The sequence below is a fragment of the Delphinus delphis genome, chromosome X (genome assembly GCF_949987515.2).
Source record: "Delphinus delphis chromosome X, mDelDel1.2, whole genome shotgun sequence".
Lineage (NCBI taxonomy): Eukaryota > Metazoa > Chordata > Mammalia > Artiodactyla > Delphinidae > Delphinus > Delphinus delphis.
Genome location: NC_082704.1, coordinates 86,848,355 through 86,865,084, shown reverse-complemented (window position 1 = coordinate 86,865,084; position 16,730 = coordinate 86,848,355). Strand labels below are relative to the sequence as shown.

At 40.1% G+C, this 16,730-nt stretch overlaps 1 protein-coding gene across 1 annotated transcript in view; it reads right to left on the bottom strand.

Annotated features, from left to right (window-relative positions):
• The window catches only part of SLC9A7 (solute carrier family 9 member A7), a 149,232-nt gene that overhangs the window by 74,931 nt on the left and 57,571 nt on the right, over positions 1-16,730 (bottom strand). The window contains exons 2-3 of the mRNA XM_060002528.1: positions 2,623-2,822; positions 597-674 (exon numbers count right to left, since the gene is read on the bottom strand). Of these exons, the coding sequence (XP_059858511.1) occupies positions 597-674; positions 2,623-2,822 (278 nt within the window). The remainder of the gene's footprint in view (positions 1-596; positions 675-2,622; positions 2,823-16,730) is intronic.

The following is a 16,730-nucleotide window of genomic DNA, read 5'->3' as shown; positions in this document are numbered from 1 at the left end:
CTATAATTTTGTCATTTCTAGAATGCTATATAAATGAAACCATATAGTATTTGACCTTTTGAGATTGGATTTTTTTTTCACTTAGCATAATGCCTTTGAGATCCATCCAGGCTGTTTTGTGTGTCAATAGTTTGTTCCATTTTATTGCTGAGTAGTATCCATGGTATGGATGCTTGTTTAACTATTCACCTATTGTAGGACATTTTGTTTGTTTCCAGTTTGGGGCTATTACAAATAAAGTTATTATGAACAACCATGTACAGTTTTTTGTGTAAACAGTAGTTTTCATTTCTCTGGGATAAATCCTCAGAAATAAAATCGCTGGGTCATATGGTAATTTCAACTTTAGTTTTATAAGAAACTGCAAACATGTTTTCCAGAGTGGCCATACCATTTTACATTCCCACCAACAATGGATAAGAGTTCTAGACTTTAAAACAGAAATGAGTCACTGATGATGAGTCAACTGTAGTCTCTGAGTGGGTATAGAACACAGTAATAAGCAATCTGAGAGAAGGAAAAAAACTAGAATATTGTACAGGAAAATTAAAGCAGAGATTCCCATGCTTTAAGAAATACTGGCAAAAATTCCTTACCTTCTTTAAACTGTATCCAGCATGGAAAATAATTGGAGGCAGCAGAATGTTGAAAAAGACCTCTGGATCAAATGTTACCTAAAAGTTTAAAAAGAAAAAAAGCCAATTTTTTTGTTGAATACCAATTGGTGCCATAATATTTGCTTAATATTTTAAGCCACTGACTAAAGTTTGAATATTTAAAACAAATGACATAAATGTGAAAAATCACAGACTCAGCACAGTAGAGAAGCCACAGCTCCCATGAGCACTGGCCTGTTCTTCTCCACACGGTACTTCTGCCTTCTACTCTTGGTGTGTTGTTGAATATGTATTAAGACACAACAATTCAATGCAATTTTGAGAACTCACAGAAAGCTTCTGGTCAATGTTCTTAAACAAGAAATGAAAACATCTTGATTTTTATCAAACCTTTATAAAGGTTCAACTACAATAAAAGATGCAGTCGTGAGTCTTTATTAATTTCCTGTATCCTACCACATAATGATTTATAGACATAATCTTACTGAATTTAAGTCTCTTTTGAGTGACCAGCCATTTGTGATACGTAATGTGGACTAGATCAAAGTCTCCAGTGGTGCTAGTGACTTCCTGAATATCAACATAAACTCATCAACTCTAAGGGGACTAAAACTACCTGTAGGCAATCAGGGAAATCACTCTGGAACTATGAGCAAAGCCTTATCACATCCAGAAAAGAATTAAACATTGTATAAAGCCTCCTAACCTTTTTTTTTTTTTTGCGGTTTGCAGGCCTCTTACTGTTGTGCCCTCTCCCGTTGCGCAGCACAGGCTCCGGACGCGCAGGCTCAGCGGCCATGGCTCACGGGCCCAGCCGCTCTGCGGCATGTGGGATCTTCCCGGACCGGGGCACGAACCCATGTCCCCTGCATCGGCAGGCGGACTCTCAACTACTGCGCCACCAGGGAAGCCCCCTCCTAACCTTTTTAAAGAATTTGTTCACGTTGGTAGATTAACTGGCTCTTATTTCAATTAATTATTTTAAATCTCCATTCTAATTATTAAATGTAAACAGCCATTAGTGTGGTATTACACTGGGTATCTTTCTCAGTTGCATTTAATTTCACAAATGTTTATGGAAATCCCATGCATTCTTATGAAGGGTTGAGAGCAAAGAGCTCACTAGGACCGCCCTTAGGGACAGAGAGAAGATGGGCATGTTGAACGCTCCAGGTTGAGAATAATTTTCTTTAAGGATTATGGCAGATCCTGAGAACAACAATAATTTAACTTTGGAGCACAGGCTACAGTCTTTGACTGCAAGCTTTCACATATTAAAGGGGTCTCACACAACTTGGATCCCCAGACTTTATACGGAAGCCCTCCTGCTGATAAGCCCGGGTCTATAAGGTACTAGAATGTATGTGGATAAATACAGATCTTGTGCTTATCCTGGAAATCACCCAAGTGAAATGAAGAGATATATAATCCCTTTTCCTGTGGAGTATTTTAGCTACCCCCAACATTAAATGAAAAACAACATGTGGACTCAAATTCTAAGACAACAAGACATTTTTCCTCTGAAGATTCATTAAGCCTTTGGCATCAATCACCAATGAGAGTGGGAAACTCAATAAATGTTTGTAGAATATGGTAAAATAACCACGAAGAAGTAAGAATAACACTTCTGAACACTGATTATAACAAGCTAAAAAAAAATAAGAAACCAATCTTAATTTAAGAAAGAAACAATCTCATCCCTAAACCATAACAAGAGTAAGAGACATAATCAAAAAGAGATGGGAGTTGGACAGAGGAGCTGAGTGGGATGTACAAACCCACTGCACCATTGGTGGCCCACATCAGTCTGACAAAGCTAAAAGGCTCAAGTTCAAATATGGTTCCTTCTCCTCATCACAGTCCAAAAGCTTCCTAGCCAAACTGACAGCCAGGAATGTTACTGATGTTCCAGGAGTGTCAAAAGATTTCTGTTCACAAAGTTGAGAGAGAATCGGAAAATCAAAAACCACGTCAGGACCAAAGTGGCTGAGTGGCCCGAGCTCACCTTCCTCAGCATGTCATTCTGCTCTACACTGTTGACCTTGCCAGGGCTGATTTCTCCTTTCAGGGTGTATTCGAAGAACTTCCCACTGACATTCACTAATAAGGTGCTGAAGGCCCTGTCTTCCTGAGTGCAGCTGAGTGACTTGTCATGACCACTGGTGGCAGTGGTGCCGTACCTCAGGATCACCCCGACGATGAGCCCTGAAACAGAGTGGAAGAAAACATCAGGCCTGTGGAAGGACACAGAGAGCATGGGAATAATGGCAACAACTAAGAAACTCTGAAGTAATCTTAGAGACCAGGTAGATGATGTGTATTTTAGGGACAACTACACAGTCCTTCAAAAGGGTTAAGAATCCATCTATTCTGGTTTGAGTCCCTCAGCCACCAAGAGGACAAGGTAGGACAGTACCTTTTGGGATTATGACAGTACTCCGAGTACTATGAACCACTGATCATGTCTCATTTCTCAGGTTTCTGCTGGAGGAAGATGGGGTGATAAGAGGCAAAGTTTTTTTCTGCCTAGCACAGCACAAAGCAGAACCACTGAGCTCTTTGATTTGCACCAGCAGCATCCCTCAGGCCATCCGCCAGTGAGGACAAGGCCTCGGGAATTTCTAGTTGTTACAAATGCAATTTGTTTTGCCACACACTAGAGGAAGGGAAAAAAAAGAAAAGAAATGCTTTTGCTGAGGTCATTTCAAGTATTGGGTATCATGGAGAAAATAATTACATCCCTTAGGGAGCTAAACAGCACAGTGCCAATTTTCGCAGTCATGATTCAGGGACTGGAGAGCTGGCTTCTTGGGGCTATGCCATTGACACAGCTAGCATAATTAGCTGCAAGTCTTTCCGTCTCATTCTGTTCTTAGCAGGGTTTTCCCTTTAGGAGGAAAAAACCAGCAAAATTGTGTGTAAGCATTTTTAATTCCGTGAGTTATGAAGAAATGTTGCTCCCCTGGTCCTGGACATGAGTCACACATGCCCAAGTAAAAGTGACGGAAATGTGAAAAAAAAGAAAACATAAATAACAACCAGACACTTTCCACAATTCTCTCTTAGGTGGAAAACTTCAGACCTCTCTCTATATTCAGTTCTTTGCTAGCAATATTAAGAGAGAGAATGGTAAAATGCTCCCCCATCTCATTTTGCCATTAATGGAGAAAGTTATATGAGAAAAAGAAAGAAAATGCTTATTATATCCTATGTATAATGTTCTACAATGTCTCTTATCACCAAGACATATGAGAACTCACAAGACATTGCTGAAGAACAAATAATATATAAAATCCAGAAAGATACAGTTTTTTAAGCCAAACTCTGTGCTCTGTGTCTGTATTGCTTTATTATTGTTGTTGTGGTTGTTGTTGTTAAAGACCTGTACTAACATACTTGAACTTTGTTGACTTTTGTGAACAAATAAAGTTGTAAAATTTTACTACAGATTAAAAATGAGGTTCTTAATAATCTCAATTTGAGAGCTTGGTCTCCGCGCTCTGGAAGGTACACACATGGTTTACATTTGGCAGCCAATCAAATAGACTGGGGTCCTGAGCAGTCTCTTTTTCTGGCTTGGCTGTGCCAGCTCTAAGGGAAATTTGTCATACGAGGTGCCCATAAGGGGCCTTTGTCATCCTCACCTTCGTTGTGTCAACCTGTACAACGAAGGTCCTTTACTCTCTTAAGACTATTTTGGGGAGTAAACTTTCTAGATCTTGTGAAGGCTGCATCCTTTGCACTCTCTTGTGGGGACGCCTCTAGCGTGTTATTGATTTGTGTCACTATTAACATATCTCATCAATGGCCAGACGATGGATCCTTTAAATTGGGGAAACGTCTAAGTTGGTGAATTTTTAGAGCGCTCTCATAAACAGCCATTTTACTGGTACCTATGAAAAAACAAATTAGAAGGTGGTAAAAAAAATAGCTAACCTAAGAACTCCCTCAGTTTAAAACAAAACAAAACAAAAAAACCAGTTTGGGAAGCCTCATTTGTGGTCTCAACTTACCCTCAATGGGTCTTACAGATGCTAATGAACAGGAGATTAATTGTTAATTAGGTTGATTAACAGGAAAATAAGAACCTGAGAGAAAGTCTATAGATTTCTTTCCAAAAAGGTGAAAAATTTAAAGGGACTCGTCCCAAAAGGATAAAAATCTTCAGATGGTTATTAAGAAATGGGATAAATAAAACAGATGTTAATGGGATTAAAACAAAAGGTTTTGATACAACACTACCTAAGGTTGGATGGGCCAAAGGGACCCCCTATGGTCCCCAACATTAAAGGGCCCCAAACAAGTCCACTCTATTTACCCCAGTTAAATATATATATGCTTTTTACCCAATTGTAACCCAATTTTTACCCAATGTGTAACCAGGCCTCTTGATGGCTAAACATCTTGAGATAGTAGATAGTAGATCATACATTTAACTCTATATAGAATTAACTGTAATAGTGCAACTCTAGATGTGGGAAGAAGCAACAAGGGAAAACATCCCCTGGATCATAACAGACGAGTAAAACAGAAGATCCAGAGAATTTTAGGTTACTAACAGGGCCTAATCCAAAATTTAGCACATTGAGTGGCCTATCAACACAATCCTCATCTGATCTAGGAATGAGCCTTCTTAGCACCTTGGGACAAATTGGTCAAGAAATGCCTCCCAAACCTTGGTCTAATTTACGACCAAGAGGGGGTGCTGTGGAAAAAAAAAATGTTGCCTGCCATTCCAGTAAACAAAGAATATTGCCGGCCATAAGCTGCCAATGTAACCGCGCCCCCCACAACCCAAGGTGTGCCCTGGGGAGAATTCAGATGGAGAAAAACATGATGTGAACATAGATAGTTAAAATGCATATCAAAGAAATAATTTCAATGAGCCAGACTCTTGCATCTTCGCAGACATAGAAAAGTGCTAAATTCATTAACTTGACAGGTCTGGTTTTTGTGATTAGTGGTAATCTTTTGATGTTCGACTACACATTTCGGTTTTTTTTTCCTGCAAAAACTCCTATATATCCTGGCTCCTCCCTTACCTCTTTGGAACAGATCCTCCGAGCTATCTGAGAGGCTGTTTCCTGGGCTGTATAGTACTCAGTAAGGTCCCTGAATAAAACACGTTTCGCTTCAGTTAACAGTGTCTTCATCAGGAAACCAAAGTAAGTCATTTACAAAAGGCTATCCTTCTCCCAAATCAATAGCTGCTTTACATAACTCACTGTTTCTTTTCAGTACTAGCTTCAATATTTGCAGAGCTAACTAAACAAATAAACCACAATAGCACAGGGTCTTCACAATGACAACTATTCTAACAAAAGAGGAGTTGTGATACTGTGATTTATAATAAGATATATTTGGTCTTTGTCCCAGTTTCCTGGTACAGAGCTCCTAACCCCCCCCCCCGCCCCCCCCAATCTCTGAAGTGCTAAGTGTCTTTTTGTATGCTAATGAGGTGGCTGGTGGCTGGGGGTTCCCGGATTAGCCTCCGAATGAGGGCTGGTTGCCAGGGGAACCAACCAGGTGATTAGAGAGTTGGAACTTATTTATTTATTTAGGCTGCGCACGGTCTTCATTGTGGCATGCGGGATCTTTTTAGTTGCGGCATGAGGACTTCTTAGTTGCGGCATGCAGACTCTTAGTTATGGCATGCGATCTCTTAGTTGCAGCATGCATGCGCGATCTAGTTCCCCAACCAGGGATTGAACCTGGGCCCCCTGCACTGGGAGCACGGAGTCTTACCCACTGGATGACCAGGGAAGTCCCCAGAGTTGGAACTTTTAATTCCACCCCACCCCCTGACCTCCATGCAGGGAAGAGGAGCTAGAGGTTAAGTGGATCACTAATGGCCAATGATTTAATTAATTACACCTATGTAATGAAGCCTCAATAAAAAGTCCCAAAGTACACAGGTTCAGAGAGGTTCTGGGTTGCTGCACACGTGGAGCGCCAGAGAGGGTAGCTTACCCGAAGAGGGCATGGAAGCTCCATGTCCCTTTCCACATACCTTACCTTATACATCTCTTCCATCTGGTGGTTCCTGAGTTATATCCTTTGATAATAAACCAGCAATATAGTAAGTAAATGGGCTTCCTGAGTTCTTTGAGCTATTTTAGCAAATGATCAAAGCTAAGGAGGGGAACATGAGAACCTCTTATTTATAGCCAGTTGGTCAGAAGTTCAGGTGATAACCTGGACTTGTGACTAACCTCTGAAGTGAGAGGGGCAGGGGTCTTATGAGGCCTGTGGGATCTGATGCTATTTCCAAGTAGACAGTGTCAGAGTTGAGTTAAATTGTGGGATACTCAGTTGGTATCCACTAGAGAGCTGGAGAACTGCTTAGGTGTGAGAAAACTCCCACACATGTGGTCACAGAAATGTCCAGTAAGAGTATTGAGAGCAGAAGGGAAACAGGAGATTTTTCCTTACAGGAGGCTTTTATTTGCAGACAAATTCCTCAACTACAGGAAATACCCTCGCAGTCTCTGTCCGTAATCATCACCATCATACCTAGTAGCATTATTAGATGACGAATATTAAAAATAATAATACATACTTATAAAATCTTTCCCTCCCTACCCGGGTCCAATGTGCCCATGCTAAAGATGTGATGGAGACAGTGAAGGTGATGATGCTGCCCCCTTGTGTTAAAATATGGCAACAAAGCCCCCTCACAGCAAAGATACAGGTTAAAACGTCCCGATTGATAGTTTTGACCAAAAATATACCAAGCAACAGGATTTGCTGCTAATTCAAGGTAGAGTTTGAGTAGCTCCTCAGACATTTAGATTCATATTTATTACCACTGGAGTCCATGGCACAAAAGGACAGTCATTGTTATATTAAGTTCACGTGTGGCATCTTCCACTTCAAGAAAGAATAAGACATTAGGACTGCAGAGGGGTATTTTAGTGAGAATATAACAAAGACTTGGAAAAAACATGAATGGCATATTTCCATCTTCTAGATATGGAAGACATCCTCTGACAGGGAACTATAAAGAGATCTTAACTACAAGGAATTAGAATTTGACATTAGATATTTTGCAAAGCTCAGAAACTTCAGTATTCCCAAAAAAATGATGGAGAACAATAGAGGCATTAATGACTTTACTGGATCAACATCATAGTGTTCCAGATTACAAAGAGCAATAATCTACTGTGTGTGGGCCAGAAAAATATCACATGTCAACTGATGAAAAGAGACTCACTGATTTCACAGGTATATGACTAATGCTAGGAAAGAATTTAGTTTTGAACTTTTACAGAAAGCAAATATACATGAAATTCCTTTGACATCTGATGTGGCTTAAAGCAACATGGTGAACTCCAAAGGTGCAAAAATTCAAGACTTTTTCAGTAGAAAAAACTCAAGACTGTTGCAACTTTTGAGTATGAAAAAACTCCTGTATTTGCGTATTGTGCTGATGGTATACAACTGCCAACTTTTCTAATGTTTAAAAGAAACACATAACCAAAAAAAGAACCCTATATACAATTTATGCATTTGCCCATTGGTGGTATGAGGAAGGAACTTAATTATGGACAAAGCATTGTTCAAAAATGCTATGAGGCCATTAAAGGAACTAGCCCCACTAGTCTGGTGCCAGTTTCCGCTTTTGTGACTCAGGTTGTTGGGAAGACAGTTGAACAAATTGACACTCAGCTGTAATTCTAGACAGCTATCCACCTGCTGCAATATTTAAATGTCTCTATTAATAAGCCTTTGTTAAGGAGTTGGGAACAGGTGCATGGATGCACTGTTCTCTAACGAGACTCCACCTTCCCTTATATGAGCTACTGGGAGCAGATGATCATCAGTTCGGTTTGGCCACCGCTATGGGGATTTTTACAGCACTGTAGGAGTTGTTCTGAGTTCTAAAGCTTCATCTGAAATTCTGAGAAAAGAAAGCGTCCCATTCCACATCCCGTTACACAGTGTTTGAAGAGAGTGATAACTATTTCTAATTGAGCAAATAAAGAGGATGCAATGGGTGCCAGCAGTGACAATGATTTTTCAGGTTTGAGGGTCATTTAAGCGACTCTTGTATTAAGAATGTATGTTACAGCCTTTTCAATATCCTTTTCTACTTGTTTTATTACTTATTATGCAGCTGTGCTATTCATTGATATATTCGTTTCAAGGAGAATTCATTTAAAATATTTTTGTTACTTGTTTTGAATATGTAGTGAAATACTTTTTAAAAACAATTTTTGTGTGTGTATGTGGTACGCGGGCCTGTCACTGTTGTGGCCTCTCCGGTTGCAGAGCACAGGCTCCGGACGCGCAGGCTCAGCGGCCATGGCTCACGGGCCCAGCCGCTCCGCGGCAGGTGGGATCTTCCCGGACCGGGGCACGAACCCATGTCCTCTGCATCGGCAGGCGGACTCTCAACCACTGCGCCACCAGGGAAGCCCTAAAAACAGTTTTACTGAGGTACAATTCACATACCATAAAATTCCCCATTTTAAGTGTACAATTTTATTATATTCGCAGAGTTGTGCAATTATCACAATCTAATTTGGACCATTTCCTTTTGCAGTCACTCTCTGTTTCCCACTCCCAGCCCCAGGCAACTGATCTATTTTCTGTCTCTATAGATTTGCCTTTTCTGGACATTTCATATAAATGGAATCATACAATATGTACTCTTTTGTGTCTGGCTTCTTTGTCTTAGCATACTGTTTTCAAGGCTCACCCATTGTGGAAGAAAGGTATTAGTACTTCATTACTTTTTATTGTTGAATAGTATTCCATTGTATGGATATACCATATTTTGTTTATCCATTCACCAGTTGATGAGCATTTGCGTTGGTTCCACTTTTCTGCTATTATGAATAATGCTACTATGAACATTTGCATACAAGTCTGTATGGACATATGTTTTCATTTCTCTAGGGTTGAAACCTAGGAGCAGAACTGCTGTGTCATATGGTAAATCTATCTTTACTACTTTAAGAAACTGTTGAACTGTTTTCCATTTGGGAAACTGTATACCATTTTATACAATTTATACCCCCACCAGCAAAGTATGAGAGTTAAAGGTTGTTTACATGCTCTACAACACTTGTTATTGTCTTTTGATTGTATCTATTTCAGAGAGTGTTAAGTGATATCTCACTGTGGTTTTAATTTGCATTTCCCTAATGCCTAATGATGTCAAGCATACTTTTGGCTATCACAAATAAGGCTGCTATGAATATCCATAAAACAGGGTTTTATGTGAACATGTTTTCAATTCTCTAGGGCAAGTACCCAGCGTGGGATTGCTCAGTCATTGGGCAAGTGTATGTTTAACTTTGTAAGAATTGGTCAAATCATTTCCCAGTTACTATACCATTTTGCAACAATCTACCCAGTGCCAAGCAATGTATGAGAGTTCTAGCTGCTTCAAATCTGATAACTCTTGACAATACAACAGAAAATCTGTGAATCACCAATCAGCCAGCCAATGCTATTCTGATAAAGGTTGACTTTAATTAAAGAAATAAACGGAGTCTGTAGCCCTTCAAGACAAATGTTCTGTCTTGCTTCCATCAGTATATGAGATACTAAAATAGTGAAAATCAGGCCCATCCGCCAAGAGTTCAACCTCCAATCCAATGTTCCTCTTCTTCAACAGCTAAAATTCCAAAGATTTGATTAAAACCAACATGGAACAAGTTTATGTGAGTCAAAAAACACCATAATTGCTAAGTAGTTTCCCTAAATATGGAATGTCACAGTTAAGAATAAGAGGAAGAAAATGACTTTAAGTCTTAGATATCTACTTGGGAAAACAAGATATGGAAAAATCATTATATTGTCCCATGAAGTTCTTGGGACACCAGGAACATCTTCTCATCATTGCTGTGCTGCACAGCATTTCTCTATGGGTGACCAGATACCACATACCTTCTGACAGTCTTTACAAAATGGAGATGCCCATTCTAGTATATAATGGAAGAGTGGGAGAGTCTTTCATTGAAAACTAGGAACCAAGGAGGCAGACTTGGACTCGATGACTGAACTTTTTTAAAAATAGATCTTTATTGGATTATAATTGCTTCACAATACTGTCTTAGTTTCTGTTGTACAACAAAGTGAATCAGCCATATGCATATATATATCCCCACATCCTCTCCCTCTTGAGCCTCCTCCCACCCTCCCTATCCCACCCCTCTAGGTCATCGCAAAGCACCGAGTTGATTTCCCTGTGCTATACTGCTGCTTCCTGCTAGCTAACTATTTTACATTTGGTAGTGTAATGCATGTCGATGCTATTCTCAGTTCACCCCAGCATCTCCCCCACCCCGCCCCCGTGTCCTCAAGTCCATTCTCTATGTCTACGTCTATATTCCTGCCTGCCACTAGGTTCATCAGTACCATTTTTTTTTAGAGTCCATATATATGTGTTAGCATATGGTATTTGTTTTTCTCTTTCTGATTTACTTTACTCTGTATGACAGACTCTAGATCCATCCACCTCACTACAAATAACTCAAGTTCGTTTCTTTTTATGGGTCAGTAATATTCCATTGTATATACATGCCACATCTTCTTCATCCATTCATCTGGATGACTGAACTTTTAACTAGAGTCCAATATGGTACCCAAGTATAAACTGATTACACTTGCCTCCTTCTAGGAGGGGCCTCTGCTGGCTCAACACCTCCAGGGCCCGGAGAGATTATTTCTGTCTAATCCAGGGCTACAGTCTCAGGAAGCCATTGTTGCCACACACCCAAACCACACTCTCCAAGCTCTATCTACCTGGCTCCTTTATCTCCCAATTGGTTCCAAATTTTGATAACAGAGAGAGTATCACTAATTCAACCCCTCAAATCCCAAGCAATATGGATGACCACTCAAATTCTTAAACATATTTTCTTTAAAATGCTTTTAAAATAAAATTCACAGATTTTGAGAAGATAATGGGGGGGCTAGCAGATTCCTGGATAATGTCTAAGGACCTTAAGTCAGGTATTTGAATATTTGATTCTGCCTCACACTCTGACATTTCCCAAAATCAAGGACAGTGTACTTGTGGCTGAATCATCACTCAACACATTTTAATTGCTGTTTTGTGTATTCCCCCTTTAATTAAAACACACTAATCAAGTTCAAGTCAACTGCCAAAGGACTACAAATGTTACTACAGCAGATTATCACACATTTTCCTGACCCATTTGCCACTCTTTAAAGGTCCAGGACAAGACTTTCAGCTAAACATCAGCTACCTTTTGAAATAAATTAATCAATCTTTCCTCTGAGCCTCTGCCTGGAACTCTCTTCCCACTCTCTGCTCCCTAACCATCTTCAATGGGTTAACTCCTACTCGTCCTTCAAGTCACAATGTAGATATCGCTTCTTCCAGGCAGGGAAGCCCTTCCTGATACCACAGGACCGGGTTGGATTCTCCACAATCAGGGCTGCCCTCACAGACTTCAACATGAAAGAGGCTCCCTGGAATTGTTCAGGACACAATGTACACAACCATATGTGGCAACCCATCTCATCATGCATTTCCGGAACAGTCTCTGATAGTGACTACGTTATCAGAACAATGATTGCACTGCACTGTGACTGCCACTTAAGTGCCTGTCCCTCATCCCCAGGGCTAATTTTCCTGAAGGCAATGCTCAATGAGTACTCACCACCCATCCCTGCATCTGACTACCACAACCACTCAGTAAACGACAATAGACTACGGAGACATTAGCCAGTAGCCATGTGTTAACGAGGAATTACCCCATTTGAGTTATAAGAAAAGAGCCTTAGTTCTGATGCCTAAGGAAGCAACTACATATTTTCAGCCTCTTACCTGCCATTAAATTCAAGGATGCCCACCTTTATCAGCCTTTATAATTTGGCCTAAATTAATAAATAAAATTCAAGTACTCTCATAGGGTAAAAAACTTCCAATAATTTTGAGGCATATTACAGAATCTACTCCCTAGAAGCCCTGAATTTAAACAACACTGCAAATAAACAAATGCACTAATCACAGTTATCTTAGAGAGCCATGAAACTGGAACACACAATAGTAACTACATTTGCTGCTCTACTTACTCCAATTACTAAGGGATGGTTGAGTCTTAAACTGAAATACATGCAAATATACAGATATACACAACTGAAAAGGGCGGGTTTGGAGAACACATGGTAAAATAAATGAACAAAACAGAGCTTGTGTGTACTTACCTCGATTTCTGATGGTATATATTTTTTTAAAAAACTATTTAAGAATTCACCTGAATTCAAAGACTATCAACCAAAATAAACTATCTGCAATGGACTGACTGTGTTCTCTCAAACTCAAACTCTCAAATATATGCTGAAGCCCTAACCCCCAAAGTGATTGTATTTGGAGATCAAGCTTTTAGGAGGTAATTAAGGTTAGAGGAGGTCATATGGGTGGGGTCTTAATCCAATAAAATTAGTGGCCTTATAAGAATAGGAAGAGAGATCTCTCTCTCTGTGCACATGCACAGAGGAAAGGCCAAGTGAGCACACAGTGAAAAGGTGGCTTATCCAACAAGCCAGGAAGAAAGGCCTCACCAGAACCCAACCCTGGTGGCACCCAGATCTCAGACTTCCAGCCTGTGAGAAAATAAATTTCTACTGTTTAAGCCATCTAGTCTGTGGTATTTTGTTATGGCAGGCCATACAGACTAGCATACTATCTTTTTGAGAAACTGCAGGTGGCTTCTCTGGACCATCAGCAATACCTCTACAGCTAATTTACATCCCACCTCCCAACCAGGAAACATTTCTTTTACAGATGAGAAGTTAAGCTCTCACTGTTGTAATACAGGGTCCCTAAACCCTACTCCAGAAATGTCTTTTGCTTATTTGTTTTGCTTTTCCCATACCACCATCATGAGTTTTCTTAATCTTCCAAAGGAGACTTACACCATGTTGACCTCCTGACATGAAGTCCCACTTTTGTAGAAAGTATTATCCTATGGCACTAACCAAGAAATTACCACACCTCTGTTCTCCCTGATCAAACCTGATAGGGCCAGACCCAAGTTTAATTTTCATTAATGCTTTTAAAACATCACACACTTGGGAAGATCCTGAAAATGTTTAGAAATTTAGTCATAGTCACACAACACATAATTTTTTACTTAGGTGACCAATACAACAATTCAGAAAAGGGGAACGGGACTTCCCTGTTGGCACGGTGGTTAAGAATCCGCCTGCCAACGCAGGGGACACGGATTCGATCCCTGGTCCAGGAAGATCCCACGTGCCACAGAGCAACTAAGCCTGTGCGCCACGACTACTGAGCCTGCGCTCTAGAGCCCACGAGCCACAACTACTGAAGCCCGCATGCTCTAGGGCCCACGTGCCGCAACTACTGAGCCCGTGAGCTGCAACTACTGAAACCTGTGCACCTAGAGCCCGTGTTCTGCAACAAGAGAAGCCACCACAATGAGAAGCCTGCGCACCGCAACGAAGAGTAGCCCCTGCTTGCCACAACTAGAGAAAGCCTATGAGCAGCAACAAAGACCCAATGAAGCTAAAAATAAATAAAGAAAAGGCTGGGGGGGGGGGACAAAGGTTTAAGTTCAAATTGATTAATTACATATACTAGTAAGATAACTATAAGACTATAGGGCATCCTTTAAAAAATTTTATTATGAATTAGATACCTAAAAGTAGAGGTATAGTATATATAAGGGATAAAGAATAATATAATTGGGAAGGAATATACAAGGGGGTTCAAAGGTACAGGTAATCTTCTGTTTCATAAGCTGGACAGTAAACACAGGTGTTTATTCCATTTTTTATCTGTATATAAGTTATATATAGTATTTCAAATATTTACTATATTTCACAAGAATTTATTATGACAAGAATGGTCTGCCAGTCATCTACATAGCTTTCACTCAGCTTAATCAACGGTGCATTACCAAGAGAGCCTAGAACCCTTCGTACCCTTCCCAATCAATCCCCCCACTTTCTCCCACTCCACTGCCTGGAAACCACTAACCTCAATCTGGTGTTTATTATGACCTTAGAGTTTAAATTACGGATAAATATATTGTTTAATTTTGCATGTCTTTGAATTATGTATGGTATGAGTTACCCTGGAACTTGCTTTTTTTCACCCCTTAGTATGCTTGTAAGCATCATCCATATTGACATGTGGCTCTGGTTCATGTGGTCTCGCTGCTGTGTAGTATTTCAGCATATGGGTACATTTTCCTTCTGCCTCTCTGTGCCCCTTCCTGGATAATGCTTCAGATACATTGTCTGGTTCACCAATTCTCTCTTCAGTTCTTTACCCTCTCCATTGCGTTTGTAGTTTCAATGACTATTTTCAATTTCTTGAAATTCTATTTGGTTCTTTACCAAATACACCTGACTTTCTGTGTGTTAACAGAATCTGGACTAAGAGTTGAAAACAGTATCTACAATCCTCAGCTCTGCACCCTGTGGCTGCTGCTCACTTATTCCAATCTACGTCATGGAATGGATAACAACACATTATTATAAAAGGCCTACATGTCTCCTCCAAAGGGTAATGGCTAAATAAAGTCTGACCCCCTCACAAAGTCGGGAACACGGTCATCACTCAATAAATGTTTGCTGAAAGAATGAGATAATGGGAATCAAAAACTATAATTTGACTACAAATAATATTAACAGATTATACACATAGGGAAGCATCAGTTCCCTAAATTATGAAGATAATGCCTTTTTCCCTTGTAATTTATGTCTGGGTTTTGGCAGGCAATGAAACAGTATCTGGAAAGATTAGATTTCTGTATTTTTGTTGCAATTTCTTGAGTCATGAAATTGGTGTCTGGGAAGTATCAAAGTCAACACTAATGACACAACAAGAAACACTTCACACCATATACCCAGCAAATTTCTTTATGTGTTTATGTGAGCAGAATAAAATGTAATTACTCACTGGGTTTAATTCAGTCCAGCTGAAAACTATACATTATTTAACAGCCTACTTGATAAAATTATTTTAAAACAAAACACAGAGTGGAGAAGAAAATCTGATTTTCTACCAGATTTTCTCTGATAGAAAATCTGTTGTTCATCCTTCTAAGAGTTGGTACCAAACAGATATACTCTGCATTCCAAGAGGGGAGGGCTCTGGGCTGGGTGCTGAGGAGACTGAGCTGGCTGGGACACAGCACCTCCCCCCTCAACCCCCCACCAGCCCACCCTAGGGAACACATAATTAACAATGAATTCAGAGGCATAAAAAGGCGGCACAGTGAGGAACAGAATGAATAATTCTTTCAGGTGAAAAAATAGTTCAGGAAAACTTCACAGAAAAGGTGACTTCTCAGTTGGGCCTTTCAAGATGAGTCAGACTTATTTTGATGAAAGAAGAGGGGGGTGTGAACTACACTTCAGAGAAAGCCCTCAGCATGAGGTGGGAAAGTGAACACTGACTAGAACAGCAAGGCTGGGGAGAAGGGGGAAGGTGGAGACTGAGCATCAAGGAGTGAGGAAGATGGTGAGCCATCTCCTTAAGCCAAGCTCACAAGAGCAGACTTCAGCCCACAGGGCCACAGAGACTTCTGGGCTAAGAAGGGGCATGATCGGGCCTGACTTTTGGAAGATACCATAGTAGCAATACAGAGAATTAACTGCTGGAGAGAGAGGCTACAAGAACAAGAACTTCATCAGGCTTTCCTAAAAACATCTGCCTCTCAGGGGAAAAATATCAAAATCATTCCTCCAACTAAGAAGATCCCTACATTATCCCATCGGCCTCCACCTCTTTCTTTCATTCAAGTGCTGGTTATCATTCGGGTTCACACAAATAGGACCCAGAATGCTCTGAAAAGTTACCCACCCAAACCTACAGATTAAGACAGATTTAGGAGTTACAGAGACAAACCAACCAAATGTAGTTGTAGGGACCTTATTTGCATCTTAAATCAAATTGCAAAAAAAAAAAAAAAAAGAGTCTATTGAGGAAATGTGAACTCACCAGACATTTGGCAAATATTATGAAATTACTGTTATTTTTGAAGGGTGATAATGTATTGTGGCTATGTTTTTTAAAGATTCCTTATCTTTTGGAGATAAATGCAAAAATATTTACAAATAAAATTTGGAATTTTGTGTCAGTGACGTGGGGAGGGGTAG